Raw genomic sequence first — 15,715 nt, 5'->3', positions numbered from 1 at the left:
AAAATACAACTGCAATTTTTAAATTGCAATTGCAACAAACATTAAACCTCATTCAAAAACCTAATTTCAAATTTTAAAGTGAAGTGAGAAATATAATACAGTACCAATTTAATTAAAAAAAACATTTAAAATGTAAATTCCAATGCAATTAAAAAAAATCCAATTTCAAAATTTTAAAATAAATAAAATATTAACATTTTGAATTGAATTCAAATGAAAAATAAAACGACAGCATACACATCAAAACTAAACTCGGTTCAAAATGAAAAACTTTTCATAACATGAATGAAAATGACAAACTTGAGATGACATTTTATTTAAAAGACTTGAACGGAGATGAAAAATAAATGGTTCAATGCCAAACTGGAAATTCAACATTCTTATGCTAATGATTAAATTTGAAAAACCGAATCCGCCAGTTGTGGGCCAAAAGTGTACGCAGGCTTGCCACGTGTAGCGCTCACCGCACGGGATTAAGTGAGACGCGGCTGGGCGGGTCCGAATGAATTAGTCTAATGTGTTCGGGCTTCCTGGAAATGGTTTGTGTTGCAACTTGCAGGCTTGCAAGGTGATCTGACGGAGGCGACTTGACGCCTCGTCTTCTTGTGGCGACGTCACCTGATCGCCGCCTCTCAGCTAACGCCAAGGTTGCCACGGCAACCCGCCAGCGGCCAGGCTCTTCGGGCCGGATGGATGGCAAGATACGCCGCTTTTAAATCATGCTCGTCGGCTGGCATTCAATTTGGAAAAATGTAGACGTGTTTTAACATTTTCGAAAGCAAATTTCCGGAAAGCACCTTTATTGTCTTTCCCCCTCTGAAAAAGTTTCATCTTGTATTGTTAGGTCTTTCTCGGAAAATTGTGACTTGTTTTAGGGAAACTGCAACTTCCATTTCAAAATCCTCACCAGTGTGACTGCAGACGCCTGTCAGGCAACAAATTCACAAAGAAACATGCACAATATTGTCTAGAGCACGATGTCAAAGACAAGGCCCAGGGGCCAGATCTGGCCCGCCACATCATTTTATATGGCCCACAAAAGCAAATCAAGCATGTCAACTTCCATGATGCCTGCTAAAGTCTGAACCCAAATTTCAAAATTGTCATTTCTAATTCATAGCAACAATACTCGAACAAGCCATTATTCTTGAATTCTGATTTCTAAACAAGTTAGCCATCAATTTGTTGTTCACTGTGTATGTAATATCTGGAGGTGGTGAAACATTGATATGGTTTTAGAAAATTCTTTTATAACGGCCCTCCAAGGGAAACCGTAACTACAGTGTGGCTCACGACAAAAAAGTTTGATACCCCTAGTCTAGAGTGTCACACACTCGAAGAGATTAAAAAGAAAAAAAATTGTACTGGAAATTATGAGGGGGGAGAAGTTAATATTCCTTGGTTTGAGCCACAATTTACAAGAGTCAAAATGTTAAAAATTAAAAAAAAAATAATAATAAAAATAAAACAATCACAATTTAACCCTTCCAGGGACAGCGGTCACTACAGTGGACGGCTTATCATGTTATCAGGTTACAGGGTGTAGGAAAGGGTTCGGAACATTACTGTGCACGATTAAGTCATTAAAAAAAATAATTTAAAAAATACAAATTAAAAAAAAAAATTAAACATCACAGGAAAACTTATAGCGTTACGTAAGCTAGTTGGAACTAGAGAAGAATAACTTTAGAGCAGAAAGTCACCATTTTCAGCAACACAAAGATTGAGGGGGTCACGATTTTACGAGCGGAAAACCGCGCTGTCATCAAATACTTATCACAAAAATGTAAACGCGAATGACGTCGTTAGAAATGTGCTTTCCAAAGCCACATGCCACTTTGGGAAGAATGCTGCCCATAATTAGAATAATTATATTCAGAGCTACTCACGAATCACCAAAAGTAACCTTTAGGAGTGTTCTTTCATATCGCATCAATCGCACTTCAATGCTTTTAGTCTTTTTTGGGGGGGGGGGGCTTGGGGCATGACCAAAAAAAAAATGGAACGTTGTCTATTATTTATTATTATTCCAAATGAGGGCCAGTTTACAACAGCTCGGCAACTTGACAATTAAAATTGGGATTGGAATTTGGGGGGAAAAATTTCACGCAAGCAGCCAGAACATTTTAGCGTGCGTTTTGTTCAACATGCTAGCCATTGTTCCGACAATTGTTTTTGGTCAAGTTGCAAAGAAAAATCTTCAGTTGCGATCGTTAGCTATGATGGAAGCCAAGTTGACAACAAATAGTAGTTTGGCAGACAGTTAACAGGTCTTTAAGAGGTTCACTAGCTTTATGCTAACACACAATCTAAAAACTCATAGACAAGCTATTGAAACTAGCATCCATATCACAGTATTGCTCAATGTTTAACAAGTGCTATTTGAACACCAATGGTAACACATGCATACAAACAAGACTCACAGGCATATGGTCTTTATCCTCTGCAAAAATGACGACTATAGCTGCAGCTTACTGAGCATGTATTATACTGCCCTCTGATGGCCAAGGAATGCACACCAGAAGGAGCAGCACAATGGCCATTGAAAAAGCATGATTCACAAACCGTTTCATTCTGTACATTGTGTTTAATTACACGATTTTTTAATAAAAATCTAAACTACAATGTGGTAGACATTTTTGTTGGTGTTTTTTTTGGGGGGGGCGCTGGAACGGATTCACCGAATTTCCCGTCATATCAACTGTTGGGATGATTTGTGATTTACGTGTTTTAAGTTACGAGTGTGCTCATGGTACGGATTCGAACTCGCAAATCAAGGCACCGGTGTATCATTAAAGACAAATGTCAGTAGCAAAAATAAAAAAATAAAAGGAGTGGGGGCGCAGAGGGTGGAGTTACGAGTTTTTGCAGCATCGCCGTTGCTCCTCCTGTGCCTCGCTGGTGGGTCGGACCGTTCCCGACAGTGTCACGGCGCTGATGGAGCCCCGGGTGACCTCTCGGCTGGCGACCTTGCGATGGATCGCTGGGAGATTGCAGGGAGGGAATAAGATATTAACAGCAGCCAATAAGAGGCATGGTGTGAAGAAGAGTGGAGCCCACCGGTCAGGATGTCGATGAAGGCCGCCTCCACGTTGCTGGAGTCCAATGCCGACGTCTCCATGAACAGCAGACCCTTTTTCTCTGAACGCGGGTGGGATGGGAGGGAGATCATGTGATCAAAGAGGCGCAATGCGATCGGACGATTCATAAACATTTCAAGAGTCGAGCGGAAGCCTCGGAAAAGCTGTCGGCGCTCACCTGCGAAGGCCCTGGCCTCCTCGGCGGGCACGGTGCGCAGGTCCTCCAGGTCCCTCTTGTTGCCCACCAGCATGACCACGATATGCGGGTCGGCGTGGTCATAGAGTTCTTTGAGCCAACGCTCGGCGCTCTCGTAGGTCAGGTGCTTGCTGATGTCGTAGACCAGGAGGGCCCCCACCGCCCCGCGGTAGTACCTGAAACCAACACATTGACACGCTCAATAGGCTACGACTTTCTTTTTTTTTTTTTTTTTGGTGAGGTTGGCTGGGGGGGTGGGGCTTCTGCTCAACAATCCAACTATATTTTCAAGATATTTTTGTAACGTGACTTTTGAAAATGATGTGCAGTGTGTGTGCGCACGCACGCTGAGGTAATGGCCCGGTAGCGCTCCAGGCCGGCCGTGTCCCACACTTGCATCTTGATGGTGCAGTTATCCAGCTGGACGGTGCGCGTGCTAAACTCCACGCCGATGGTGGTGCGGCTGTCGTGGTTAAACTCATTCTTGGTGAAGCGTGTCAGCAGGTTGCTCTTGCCCACGCCGGACTCGCCGATCAAAACCACTGAAGAAAAAATACAAAACGAGGCGTCAACTGCAAGCCCAACTGTACGTCAATCTAGTTGCAGTTACACACCTGAGCAGCAGGGGGTGCTGCTATACCCTTCTATAAAGATGTCCCATTTTGGTGGAGTCTCTTGGCTCTCATTCGGATTGAGCGATTTGAGAAAAATAAATAAATAAAATTGCTGTTGGACTGTAGCTATAAAATAATTGACCTATTTTTGAAGAATGTGTCACAAAACATCGCAAATTTTGCAGCAACTTTTCAGGAACACAGGGGAGGGGATGAATCAACACAAAACTGAAGCTACAGCAAAAAGTTGCACTTGAATTTTCCATTTTTTTTTGACAATTTCCTAAATCTGACAAAGTGTAATTTGAGAGAAATTACACAGTGATAGTCTGATTGCAATTTTGTGCAGTGACTTAAAAAAAACTGTATTCAGAACTGTACGGCAATTTTTCTTTCAACTACTCACCAGGGGGTGTCAAACTAATTTTTAGCGTGGCCCACATTGTAATTAGCGTTTCTCTTTGAGGGTCGTAAGAAAAATGCTTACAATATCTTATTACATATGAGAATTTGACATTTTGATTCAGATTTAGCATTGTAGAAGTTGACATGTTTGAGTCGCATTCGTGGGCCACAAAAAAAAATTATATAGAGGGGCCAGATCTGGCTCGTGGGCCTTCCGTTTGATTTTTGTGAATGACACCCAACCTAAAATTTAGCAGTTGAATTGAAGTGCTTGCTATCTTACAGTGTGCTGGTCTTAAAAAAGTAATTTTAACACTTCCTTGAAGGCAAATTGCAACTATTTGGCATGTGCATTCAACCACATTTGATGACAATCATGGCACGGAGGCCCCAAAAGGGCAAAATCTCACCCTCCTTTCGCACATATTGCAACATATTCGACACATCCATGGAACAGGAATCCAGTTCAATCAGAGCCACTCAAACAATCAACGCAGACTCACCTTTGAAGACAAAATTATAGGTGTCGTCCGACTGCATGCTGCAATCGCTCACTCAGGCTACTTTCCTGCCGGGACACCGCTTGACATCAGAAGCCGCCGAAGAGGGTAAAAAAAAATAAAATACATTCAGTCTCCTCGCCCCTCTCTCTCTCTCCACACCAGGCGAGTGTTGAAGTGGAAGGCAGAACCAGTCCGACGGCATCTGTACACTTCCTCCTTTATCTGGGGCTGCCAGTGGCTGTGGAGGGGTGGGGGGTGGGGGCAGTGTGTAGCCTGCCCTTCCCTCGTCAGGTGACGGGCGCAACGGGTAGAACCACTGGAAAAGCTGGCCTGACAGGTGGTGCACCTGCCACGGACGCACCTCAGTTGAAGACAACGTCAGCCATGTTGGCTAAGGGCTGGACTCGTGTCGTTGAAGACCAGTTTTTGTTTGCTTTCTAATCGGATAGTTTTTTCATAAGAGACTTAATTTGAAGAGCAGAAAAGGTAGTAGTTCCTCGTCCGAGCCACACGGGGGTGCTGCACGCAGCTACTTTTGGTTGAGTCTCTGCACCCTTCAAATTCAGCTTTTTAGTAAACGTAAATAAAAATAAATAGAGAAATAAATAAATTTAAAATGCCCAAACTTTGCAAGCTGCAACTTTTGGTTGGATTTTTTTTTTTTTCGTCAGCTGCTAGTTTTGGTTGAGGTGTTGACGGACGATTTAGCATTTGGTGAAAATAAAGTTGAAAAAAAAAATTAAAAGACCAAAACTTTGCAAGGTGCAACTTTTGGTCCAGTCAGATCCAGAAAATAATAATAAATAAATGAATTATATTTGGAGGGGTTTGTCAGCTACTAATTTTGGTTGAGCTGTTGACGAACGATTTAGCAATTGAGCGGGAAATAGCACTAGCATTAAAAACAAAAAGCTTAACAGATTTAAAAAGCAAGAATTTTGTGAATAAACAAAAACAATTTCCACAAATAACACCAGATAAAAAGCTATACTGGTCAGAGCCCTAAAATTGCTAATTTTGGAGTTTCTGGTTTGGATTGAATGATTTTTGTCATTGACAAATTATGTCTTGACTCTAAAATTTGTGTTCAACAGGACAAAAATTTGGGCATGGGACAGTTCATGTTCCTCTGTGAACAGTTTTCTCGACACCAACTTGTCTGAATCATCTAAGACAGTGCGCAAAGTTTTTGACGTTTCAGTTTTATTTCTTTTAGTACAGGACTGTTAAAAGTTAGTTCCAACATGTTCAAATTGGGAGAAGGATTTTCTTTAATTTTGTTGTTTTCAGCCGAGGTCATCGAACAAAGCAAAGCCAGAGAAGCAGTTGCCATGGTAACCACAACCACAATGCTGAGATTTTCCAAAGGAGAAAAAAAAATATGGAGATATACGATGATCTAGCGCGAGAGCCGTTTATTTTTCTTCAGAAACATATGGCAGGCCATACTAGAATTCTTTTGCCAAGCCAACTGATTCAACTGATTCATGGTTCAATTTACATGTACCCCCGCGAAAAAAAAAACCTCAGAAGTAAATCATCAGATTAAAGTGAAAGAAAATCTCTTTTTGCTTCATATTGTCAGCGTTGCGGATGCCAACTCTTTGCGTCCAATAAATCCAGTGATGTGCGGATGCATGGATTTAACTCGCGCCCACCCCTCATTTGCGCCCACCCCCCTTTCCCTACATCCACACACACACACACACATACACACACGCGGGTCTCGCATTGAAGGTAAGGACACAAAAGGCACAGCAGCGGTGCCTCAGACACACAAAGACACTTTTTTTTCTCTTCTTCTGTTGAACCTGGAATGACAAACTACACGTACGCAGGGCATCATTTAGAAATCCGCGACAGTGGAACAAATGCTGCTGTGATCGAGAACAGAAAGCGGGAACTCGGGAGGAACAAACGAGACTGTGGTTCGCTCACGCCTGCATTGCGTGCTTTGAGCTCAAGAACGGAGGGGCCATGCCATTTCTTTGCCAAGAAATGAAGGAGACCACCAATGGGAGACTCTGAGTGAATGGCGCCAACAGAAGAGGGACAAATATCGGAAAGGAGCGGGGGCCGGTGACAAAAAAAAAAGGTGAGGCATCAGATCTTGCCCAAAGTGTCTATGTTAGTTTGGGGATCAATTTGCGATACTTTTTGTCTGTGGATGTGGCATGACGTGCCTGTGTATGCAAATGCGTGTGTGACAGGCGGCAGAATGTACTGTGTGTGTGTGTGTGTGTGTGTGTGTGTGTGTATGCGTCTTTACGAGGGTTGCGAGCCCAACAGTCTCTCGATAGCGGCGTTGATGTCCCCTCCAGTGGCGATGAGGGCCTGTAGATTGGCCTCGCGGTTGATGAAGCCCATGGCGTTCAGTTGGTCCAGCTGCGACTGGAAGCGGACCTCGGGGGTCTGGTTCTGCCGGGGGGTGGGGGGGGGGGGGGGGGGTGGGGTCAGAGATGTCTCAATTTTAAAAGGAACTTGCAAACATACACATGCACATGCACATTGCAAACATACTGAGTATTGCCTGCGGGCGGTGCGCGGGGTTGAAATTTAGTAGATACACAGAGGTCTTCCCCCGCCCCCAAAAAATAACTGTTTTCAGTTGTGATGTGGCCACAAACACCCCCCCCCCCAAAAAAAACAAGTAAGCTTAACTGTTCATCGTGACGGGAGGTGCAGATTTTTGAATCTAGGCAAGTGGCCATTTTGACTCTGAACATGAGCGACGACCTGAGAGAACATGCGTGCCAGTGTGTGTATGCGTGTGTGTGTGTGTGTGTGTGTGTGTGTGTGTGTGTGTGTGTGTGTGTGTGTGAGTGAGTGCATGCATACCGCCGCGCCTCCTCCTGCGAACATTTGAAGCATCTGTTGCATCAGCTGCTGCTGGGCGACGTTTGGCGGTGTCCCGGCGCTGCTGGGCGAGGACGCCGGGTTCTCAGAGGGTGCGCTGCTGCCCGCAGGGATGCCAGGAATGCTGCCGGGGATGCTGCCGGGGATGCCGCCTGACATCAAACTGTGGAAAAAAAGACCCACACAGGCGTAAAAAAATAAAGTTTTTTAAGTAGATATAAGTGGCACAAATGTTGATTCTGTTTATGTGCTTGTGGAGCTTACCTGGGCATGAGTCCGGGTGCTTCCGTTTGCAGTGTCTGAAGGCCCTGTTGGATCTGCATGAGCGCTTGCATGGCGCGCGGGTTCGTCATCACAGATAACGCCTCTGGGTTCTGCATCTGAAAACAAAACAGACAACAATCAAAAGGATGCAATCCGAGTGTGTCAAACACGCGGCCCGCGGACCGGAACCGGCCCCCCGAGGACGTTCGATCAGGCCCGTAGGGTCATTTAAAAGTGAAAAAATGCATAAAAGGCACAAAATTAATCTTTTTAACTAATTAAATCGCAGCCATTTTCAATGGAGCAAAGCGCTCAATACCAGTGTTTTACTGGATTTTGACTGATCTTGCAAGGCCCACAGAATATTTGATTCTAACGATATATAAACATGGAGCCTATCAAAAATAAAGTTTGGACTCTATTCTTCAGCAATCGGCATTACAAAATGGCTAAGTTTCATGAAAATGGCGATTTCTGGGCAAAAAACAGAAAAAGAGCTTTTTGTAAAAGCATGCATTTCAAGCACGTGAGGCACCACTGCCATCTACTGGTCGTTTTTTTCATGATATACAATGCAAACGGCTTATTCTCATTCACAGATTGCACCAGACCCTCCTCCCCCTCTATGACGCAAAAAAAAAAAAAATTAATAATAATAAAAAACATATTTTAAAAAATAGGTAGGTAGGTGGGATAAATTTTAAAAAGACGTACAAGTATGTCTTGTGGACTTAAAGAGTTAATAAGGTGCAATTCGTGGAGTATCCGCGGGGGGGTGGGGGGACACACTGTTTTGATCAGAGACGAAGACAACAGCTTCAGTATGTCACTGAAACAAACTCAACACAGCCTATCAAAGACATGTGAAGACTTGATTTTTTACGCATTTAATGGCGCTCTCCTTAGTTTGTAGGGTGTAGGCAGGGATTACATTGAGATTTTATATGCACATGTGTAAATGATTTTAAAATTCCTTTCTTTATAAATCTCGTTTAATCCTAAAAGTGCATTACTATATTTTTCAATACCAATTACTTGTCACGGGTTTGTGCAATCTCTGTACAATCAGTGGGATCAGTTGCAATGCATATATGTGAATGATCAAAGTCAATTGCACATTTGTTTAAGGAAATCTAAGGTGCTTCATGAAATGTTTTGTTAAAGATATATTAAATTTCAACATTTTCCGAAATTTCTTGTGCATCTTTCAACAAAAACAAAGGAAAGACATGTTATTTTGACTATTTATAGCTGAGTATGTTATCATTTTAATGGTCCGGCCCACTTGACATCTACCGAGACTGTATGTGGCCCACAATGTGAAATACGTTTGACACCCCTGACCAAACCTCTACAAATAACCCCCTTTAATTTTTTATTTTTTTAAAAATTGAGAACACAAAAAAACGACTGCGGTACCTGCTGCAGAAAGACGGGAAGCTGAGACCGGAACTGTTCCTGCAGCTGTGGGTTGCCGGCAAACAAGGGATTATTCATCATCACCTGGGAAGACATGGACTCGTATCAAGAACAAATCAAGGTGAGACCAGCTCACACATGAGCGACATGATTCGAGTTTGACATTTTATGCCGAGTCATCAGACTCATCTAGAAATGGTCGGATTGACTCTTGAACGGCTGCTTCGAGATGACATGACAGACTGCCTCTTTCGATGAAGCTTTTTTTTGTGTGTGTGTGTGTATGTCTCTATTCATGATAGACATGCAAGCCAAATTTCAAATTGCCAAGTAAAACTGTCTGGGAAGCAACAGGTCAAAATCTCCAGAAGAAGTTTCTCAGTGGAGGAAATGACAAAACGAGAATCTAAAATGACCACTTCATGTCAAAATTGAGGGACTCCAGAGGGATCCTACAAATGGTTGTCACAGCGTCTTCAGCGTTTTATTTTTTTTTAAGTCGGTCCGCTGTTGCTAAAGTAGCCACCTGGGAGGCCAACTCTGGATTCTGGGACAGCGACTGCATCATGCTGCGCATGTAGGGGGCCGACAGCATGTTCTGCATGAGCTGGGGGTTTTCCGAGATCTGCTGCAGGAGGCTCTGCATGCCCGGACTGTTGAACATTCCTGGGAAAAAACAAACAAACACAAAAATAAAACATTGGCTTAACTGGCAGGATGTCTTGTTTCAAAGTCCAACGTCTCCATTTTACCGTTTCCCAGACTGCCCGGGTTGACGCCCAGTGGGTTGGACACGGTGGGGTTGGTGCCAGAGGCGGGGGTGCTGGTGCTGGCGCCTCCCGCCGGGCCGCCGCCACCGCTCTCCGGGGGGTTCGAGGCATTGGGTGGACCCCAGGGATTTGGAAGGGGCTCGCGGTTCTCCGTCCGCGATGGCTGGACGCCGGACTCTGAGCCGCCGCCGAGGGCCGAGAAGGGGTTGTTGCCAAACTGCTGAGGAACGAGACAACCCTGAGCGCTCTCGGTCAGACTCTTTTGATGGCAGTCATCTCAAAAAGTATTGAATTATTAAATTCAAATAACACAGCCATCTCGTTATCTCTGCGTCCGAGACGCGTAATTTTGTTGAACATTTTGAAGTTGCGATGACTTTTTCTTTTGTTTTGTCATATTTATCTGCATGGTTGTTACAAGAAGGCAAACTTGTAATGTTGCCCTTTCCTAAAAGCAAACAATTTTAGTGACAGTTTACCTGCTCTCTGGCGGCGCTGAGCATGGGCTCCTGGATGTCGGTGTACATCCTGCGCAGGGCGTTGTAGCCGCCCGGGATGCTTTCCAGGTTGCTGAGCGCCCGGTCCTGGTTGCGCATCATCTCCTGCATCAGGGCTGGGTTGCGAGCTAGCTCCATGGTCTGGAGGGAGGGTCGCAACAGGGACAAGGAAGAGTCAAAAACCAGGCCATCAAGTCTTTTAACTCATACAGCCCCAAAGACGTTTTTAAACGTCTTTTCAGACTTGGTCTAGAATTGGCTGGTACTGAATGAGTTAAATGGGGTGGCACCCTGAGAATTCCTCCCACCTGTCTCATGAGCTCGGGGCTGTTGAGCATGTGCGAGATCTCCGGGTTACGCTCCATCAGCTGCTGCATCTGCGGGTTGGACACCATCATCTGCCGCATCAGGTCCGGGTTGGACATCATGTTCTGCACCAGCGGGTTCTCCATGAGCTGCGAGAGCATCTCCGGGTTGGACATGAGCTGCCGCTGCATCTGCTGCTGCAGCTCCATGAAATTGGCCGAGCCCATGCCCAGGCCCGCCAGACTGGACAGGTCGCCGAAACCGCCTACGGGAAATGGAAGGGGATGCAGCTGAAGGCGACGGTGCGTTTCCTCACAGACGGCCGCGGGAAACCGGCGGACTCACTCAGTAGGCCGGGCGTCTGTGTGGACACCGGGGTGGAGTCGGCGGTGGACCCAGCGCTGGAGGAAGGCGTGGTGCCTGCATTGGGGGCACCGGCGCTTTCTGCCGGGGTGGACGTGGAGCTTGAAGTCGAAGTGCTGCCTCCATCTGAGGCCCTCCAAGCGAGATGATGACAGAGAATTTTTAAGAAGCGTGTTAACTTAGGGTTCAGTTGTTTTTTACTGTTCCCACAAAGCGGAGAATGCATTTTCTGGAAGTCTGTTTCACAAATTCAACCAAGAGATGATCCTCAGGGATCAATCTTGGGTCCACTTCTTTTTATTTTAGATTGTTCTATTTAATTATATGCTAAGGATATTATAATGTAGAACAGAGGCACCTCCTCTTCGCAAGTCCAAGAAACACGACATGATTTTGATAAAAAGTTAGTTAAGCAAAGTAAAACGTACAGCCATCTCGTTACCTCTGCGTCCCGCGTCCTAGACGCATAATTTTCCAGTGGGACGCACAGTTCCAAATAAGGTGCGTTTTTGGGACTCAAGGAAATTTCTCAGTCAAAAAAAAAAAAAAAAAAAAAAAAAAAAACTTCGGCCAGCCTGAGGATTTTATGGTCACGATCGTTACGCGTGTCGTTTCCGTGGCGTTATTTTGACGGAACCGAAAAAATTGTTTAACCATAAAAGTCACCGCACACGAGTTGACTGGACTCGATCAAATATCTCCTGTGTGATCATATCCTGTGTCTGTATGGGTGTTTGTGGTGTGGTGTGTTTCTTCTAATTTACTTTCGTTTCGTTTTCAGTGTTGGGGTGGGGGGGGGGGGGGACGGAACAGATAACGTTATGTGCGCATGCAGGTTGCTATTTTAGTCCGCAAATTGAGGAATTGCGCGGATGAAAGTTTGAGATGAGGCGAAAAAACCCCACACACAAAGGTCTACCAATTACGACATTTAAGAAATGGGAATGCCAGTCTAATTTTTCGTATGAATCGTCCGAAGGGCGTATCACTAAACTCACCCGTGACGCATGCACAGACCACGAGAGCGAGATACGACGAGAGGCACAATTCGGAGGCAAGTAGGTCATTAGATCTATAGGCTAATCGCTATGAAAAATATTATGAAATAGTATTGGTTATTTTTAAATTTACTGGTTGTAGCATGGTAACTTTAGGAATAAAACATTTGTCACAAGGTGTAGTAATGCTCACATTAACTGTTGGTAGAACTAATGATAACTGTAAAAGTATCACTTAACATATGCAATGCTCTTTACTTAAATTAGCCACCATTAGCAGTAGCAGATTTAAACTTTGAACACATAATGGTGGTTGATTCTCCAGAAAGTTGGCAAGCAAACGGGGTGTTTGGAAACTCATAACACAGCATATTTTGTTTATTATTGGCGATGCTGATAAAAAAAATGATCTCCAGCCCCTCAGCATGGCATTTAATAAATTATGCAGATTGACATATGTATTCCACAGAAACTGGGAGAGTTTACTTAGACAACTGTTGAAAGGATTTATTCATCCAAACGGATTAATATTCATTTTAAATTATCAAGATTTTCCGGTTTGGGGCTACTATTTGACCGGCGCACCGCCTTACTTCTGTGCCATCTTGATAACCAGGTGCACCGTCAGCCCATCCTTGATGCCGTGCTGGCTGAGGCTGTCGCCGTCCTTCAGGATCTTGCCTGCGAAAATCAGCACCAGCTGGTCTTGCTTGGCTTTGAAACGCCTGGAGATCTCCTCCTTGAACTAAAAGACGAACAACAGACAAATATGTCAAGAAAGTCATGGTTACAAAGAAAAATGTAGCATTTAGTTCTGTAATGTAATCTGAGCAGTCGCTTGTGTACAAATACCCTAATAATCTCAACACCAAATTTCTGCGTTCTGTTTGATTAGCAACACCGGATGTGTGTTTCCCAAGTGACACCCAGTAAATTGCAGGACACTTGTTGAAAAACCCAAATCACATCTATTTGACTCTTGACTCTGACTATTTGACACTTCGATTTTGACTCTTGAATGTAATCCAGAACCTCTCGCCATCCCATTATGATAAAACGTGCTGCCAGAAGAAGACCGTCAAGGGCAAACAAGATAAGATAAGATAAGATATCCTTTATTCGTCCTACACTGGGGAAATGTACAGCCTCCAGCAGCAAGAATGTATGTAGGTGACCCCTGACCAGAGTTAATGGTTTACAACAGTTAATGGTACTTTGTAGACGTTGAAATGTGAGTTTGAGAGCAGTTTCTTCCCTTACCCTTGAGTATGCGGAGTGTAAGTTAACAACTGATCAGCTGGTAAACAAACGACAGTATGGCCTCAACTAAAGGGAGAGTTGTTTACGATGTGCAGTGAACATATGCCTACTCGGGCTACGCTATTCACAGGTTGAGACTCTTTTGTTCTTCTCTGATCATAATCTTATGTATTCTGTTTACTGACACTCCAGTCAAAACAACAATAATCAAGATATTAATCGATTGTTAAAATACTCATTTGATGCAGCCCTAAAACGCATGCAGTCATATTTGTACGTCATTCTCAACATTAATGTACGATTTTAACACTATTTAGTTTAAACTTGGCATTGGGGAATACTCAAATTAAGTACTTTCCTAGTCTTAACTATCAATACATGCATGTTGATTTTTTTCCCCATCGAAAGACAATGGTGTTCTATTTTTCTGTAGGGATGATTGAAATCACAGTTGCAGCAATTCCGTGATGTTTGAAAGCAGATGAATACATCTACTGCTTGAGGTGAATAATAACTTCCAAGTGATGCTGTGTTAAGGGGCTTGAACGCGTCGCCAAGCCAACGGGCGCTGCGGGTCTTGAGTGTGAATTCCCAGGGAGGCTCAACGAGCAATGACTCAGTCAGTCGGTGGCGGTGACAGTGAAGAATGTTCCAGACTCGAGAACGCCGCCGTTAGCTTGGCCAAAATGTGGAGCAAAGCGGTGGCAACTAGCCAATCCCAAAAACACACTCGAAGGCAGACACACGAGTGCTTGGAACATTCGAGCACAGTTTTATACTCCGAGCGTCAGCTGACACTCCGTTGACGACACAGCTAACGTTGAGTTAGCACGGCTAGCTTATCAGCTAACCGGTTAGCCACAGCGCACATTTAAACACGACTATATATGTCCGTTTGGAAAGTTTAATAATAATGCGCATACATGTTTGTTGAAATAAAATAGGCGATAGTCTAAGTGTAAAAAAAATGATTTCAACAGTGTCGCACTTTGCCGGCAAACACGGCGTTGATGCTAACGAAGCTAGCTGTTTAGCTGAAGTTGTGGGCATGACACTCGCTTCTCTTCCCCCTCCCCGCACACGCGCAGCAAGCCCCCCGCCCGCCCGCCGCCGGCCTTCGAAAAGCCGCCACGAACCTGCGTGACAGACGAATCTTCAGCGATGGCGATTTCCTCCTTATCCTTGGGGGTCTTCACGGTGACCTTAATGATGGTGCCCTCCCCGGCGTCAGTTTGATTGTTGTTATTAGCAGGATCTGCGGCGCCCTGGTCAGCCATCTTTACTCCACCGATGGGAAGCAACTCGCGACTAGCGTCTGCTTCCGGGTTGCAAACGGGTCAAATCTTCCCCGCCGGAAATTGGAATAATCATGGGAATATACGGATTTCTCTCTCTCTCTCTCTCTCTCTCTCTCTCTCTCTCTCTCTCTCTCTCTTTATATATATATATATATATATATATACATATATATATATATATATATATATATATATATACAGTATAAATATATACAGTATATTTATTTTTATTAACTGCAATTTTTTTTGCACTGCACCACGAAAACAAAGTAAAGTGACGAATCAGCTGAACATACTGTATAAGATCCACAAATTCTATCCGAGGTGAGACTGTGGGCAGCCAAAAAAGAAGTGGAAATTGAGGAGCTAACAACAGGATTTAATTTTTTTTGTCACGTGTTCTCAAAGTTTACAATGACAATACTTGACTAACGAGCGATGACGTATTTTATCCAAAATAAACATCCAAGTAAAACTCTTGTAACTCAACTTTGATATCAACCGCTGCTGTTGTCTGCCATTGTGTTGCCCGTTGCACACACACTACGCAGCACTAAAAAATGCTCACGCTGAAAGGAAAGTGCGCCTTTCAGCACATTGCGTTGACCAGGGCAGCTCCAGAGCCAGCATTTACAAATAAGGAACCCCCCCCCCCCCCCGGATTTTTTTCAAAGTGGGGGAGGTTGTCATATATATATATATAATGCTCCCCAAAAAAAGGAAACACTCAAACAGCACAATGTAACTCCAAGTTTTTCCTTAAAATGTTTTGAGCACTTTATATCAGGATCATTTATATCAGCTTCCTTTTTTTCCCGACCTGTATGTACTATTATTGACCACAAGATAGCAGCACTGGACATGTTTTGTGGGTGAGAGGAATTGG

General features: G+C 44.0%; 2 protein-coding genes across 3 annotated transcripts; both read right to left on the bottom strand.

The window, feature by feature from the left end:
* Window positions 1-300: 300 nt before the first annotated feature.
* On the bottom strand, window positions 301-5,036 carry LOC127603943 (ras-related protein Rab-25-like). The gene is made up of 5 exons (XM_052070678.1): window positions 4,799-5,036; window positions 3,623-3,818; window positions 3,259-3,452; window positions 3,061-3,141; window positions 301-2,983 (listed from the first exon to the last, which is right to left on the bottom strand). Exons 1-5 carry the CDS (start codon window positions 4,833-4,835, stop codon window positions 2,856-2,858), a joined length of 636 nt encoding a protein of 211 aa, XP_051926638.1. The 5' UTR covers window positions 4,836-5,036; the 3' UTR covers window positions 301-2,855.
* Window positions 5,037-6,196: 1,160 nt separating this feature from the next.
* On the bottom strand, window positions 6,197-14,858 carry ubqln4 (ubiquilin 4). Of its 2 annotated transcripts, none has more exons than XM_052070611.1 (11): window positions 14,668-14,858; window positions 12,865-13,016; window positions 11,256-11,407; window positions 10,913-11,175; window positions 10,587-10,745; window positions 10,090-10,327; window positions 9,864-10,003; window positions 9,338-9,421; window positions 7,919-8,034; window positions 7,637-7,817; window positions 6,197-7,216 (listed from the first exon to the last, which is right to left on the bottom strand). In XM_052070611.1, the coding sequence occupies exons 1-11, from the start codon at window positions 14,806-14,808 to the stop codon at window positions 7,064-7,066; spliced, it is 1,779 nt and encodes a 592-aa protein (XP_051926571.1). In that variant the 5' UTR covers window positions 14,809-14,858; the 3' UTR covers window positions 6,197-7,063. The 2 variants fall into 2 exon arrangements, with proteins under 2 accessions (XP_051926571.1, XP_051926573.1); XM_052070613.1 differs by having other exon boundaries at window positions 10,090-10,324; window positions 14,668-14,857.
* Window positions 14,859-15,715: the final 857 nt, after the last annotated feature.

The sequence above is a fragment of the Hippocampus zosterae genome, chromosome 7 (assembly GCF_025434085.1).
Source record: "Hippocampus zosterae strain Florida chromosome 7, ASM2543408v3, whole genome shotgun sequence".
Lineage (NCBI taxonomy): Eukaryota > Metazoa > Chordata > Actinopteri > Syngnathiformes > Syngnathidae > Hippocampus > Hippocampus zosterae.
The sequence above is the reverse complement of the archived record's forward strand: the minus strand, read 5'-3'. Positions and strand labels throughout refer to the sequence as shown.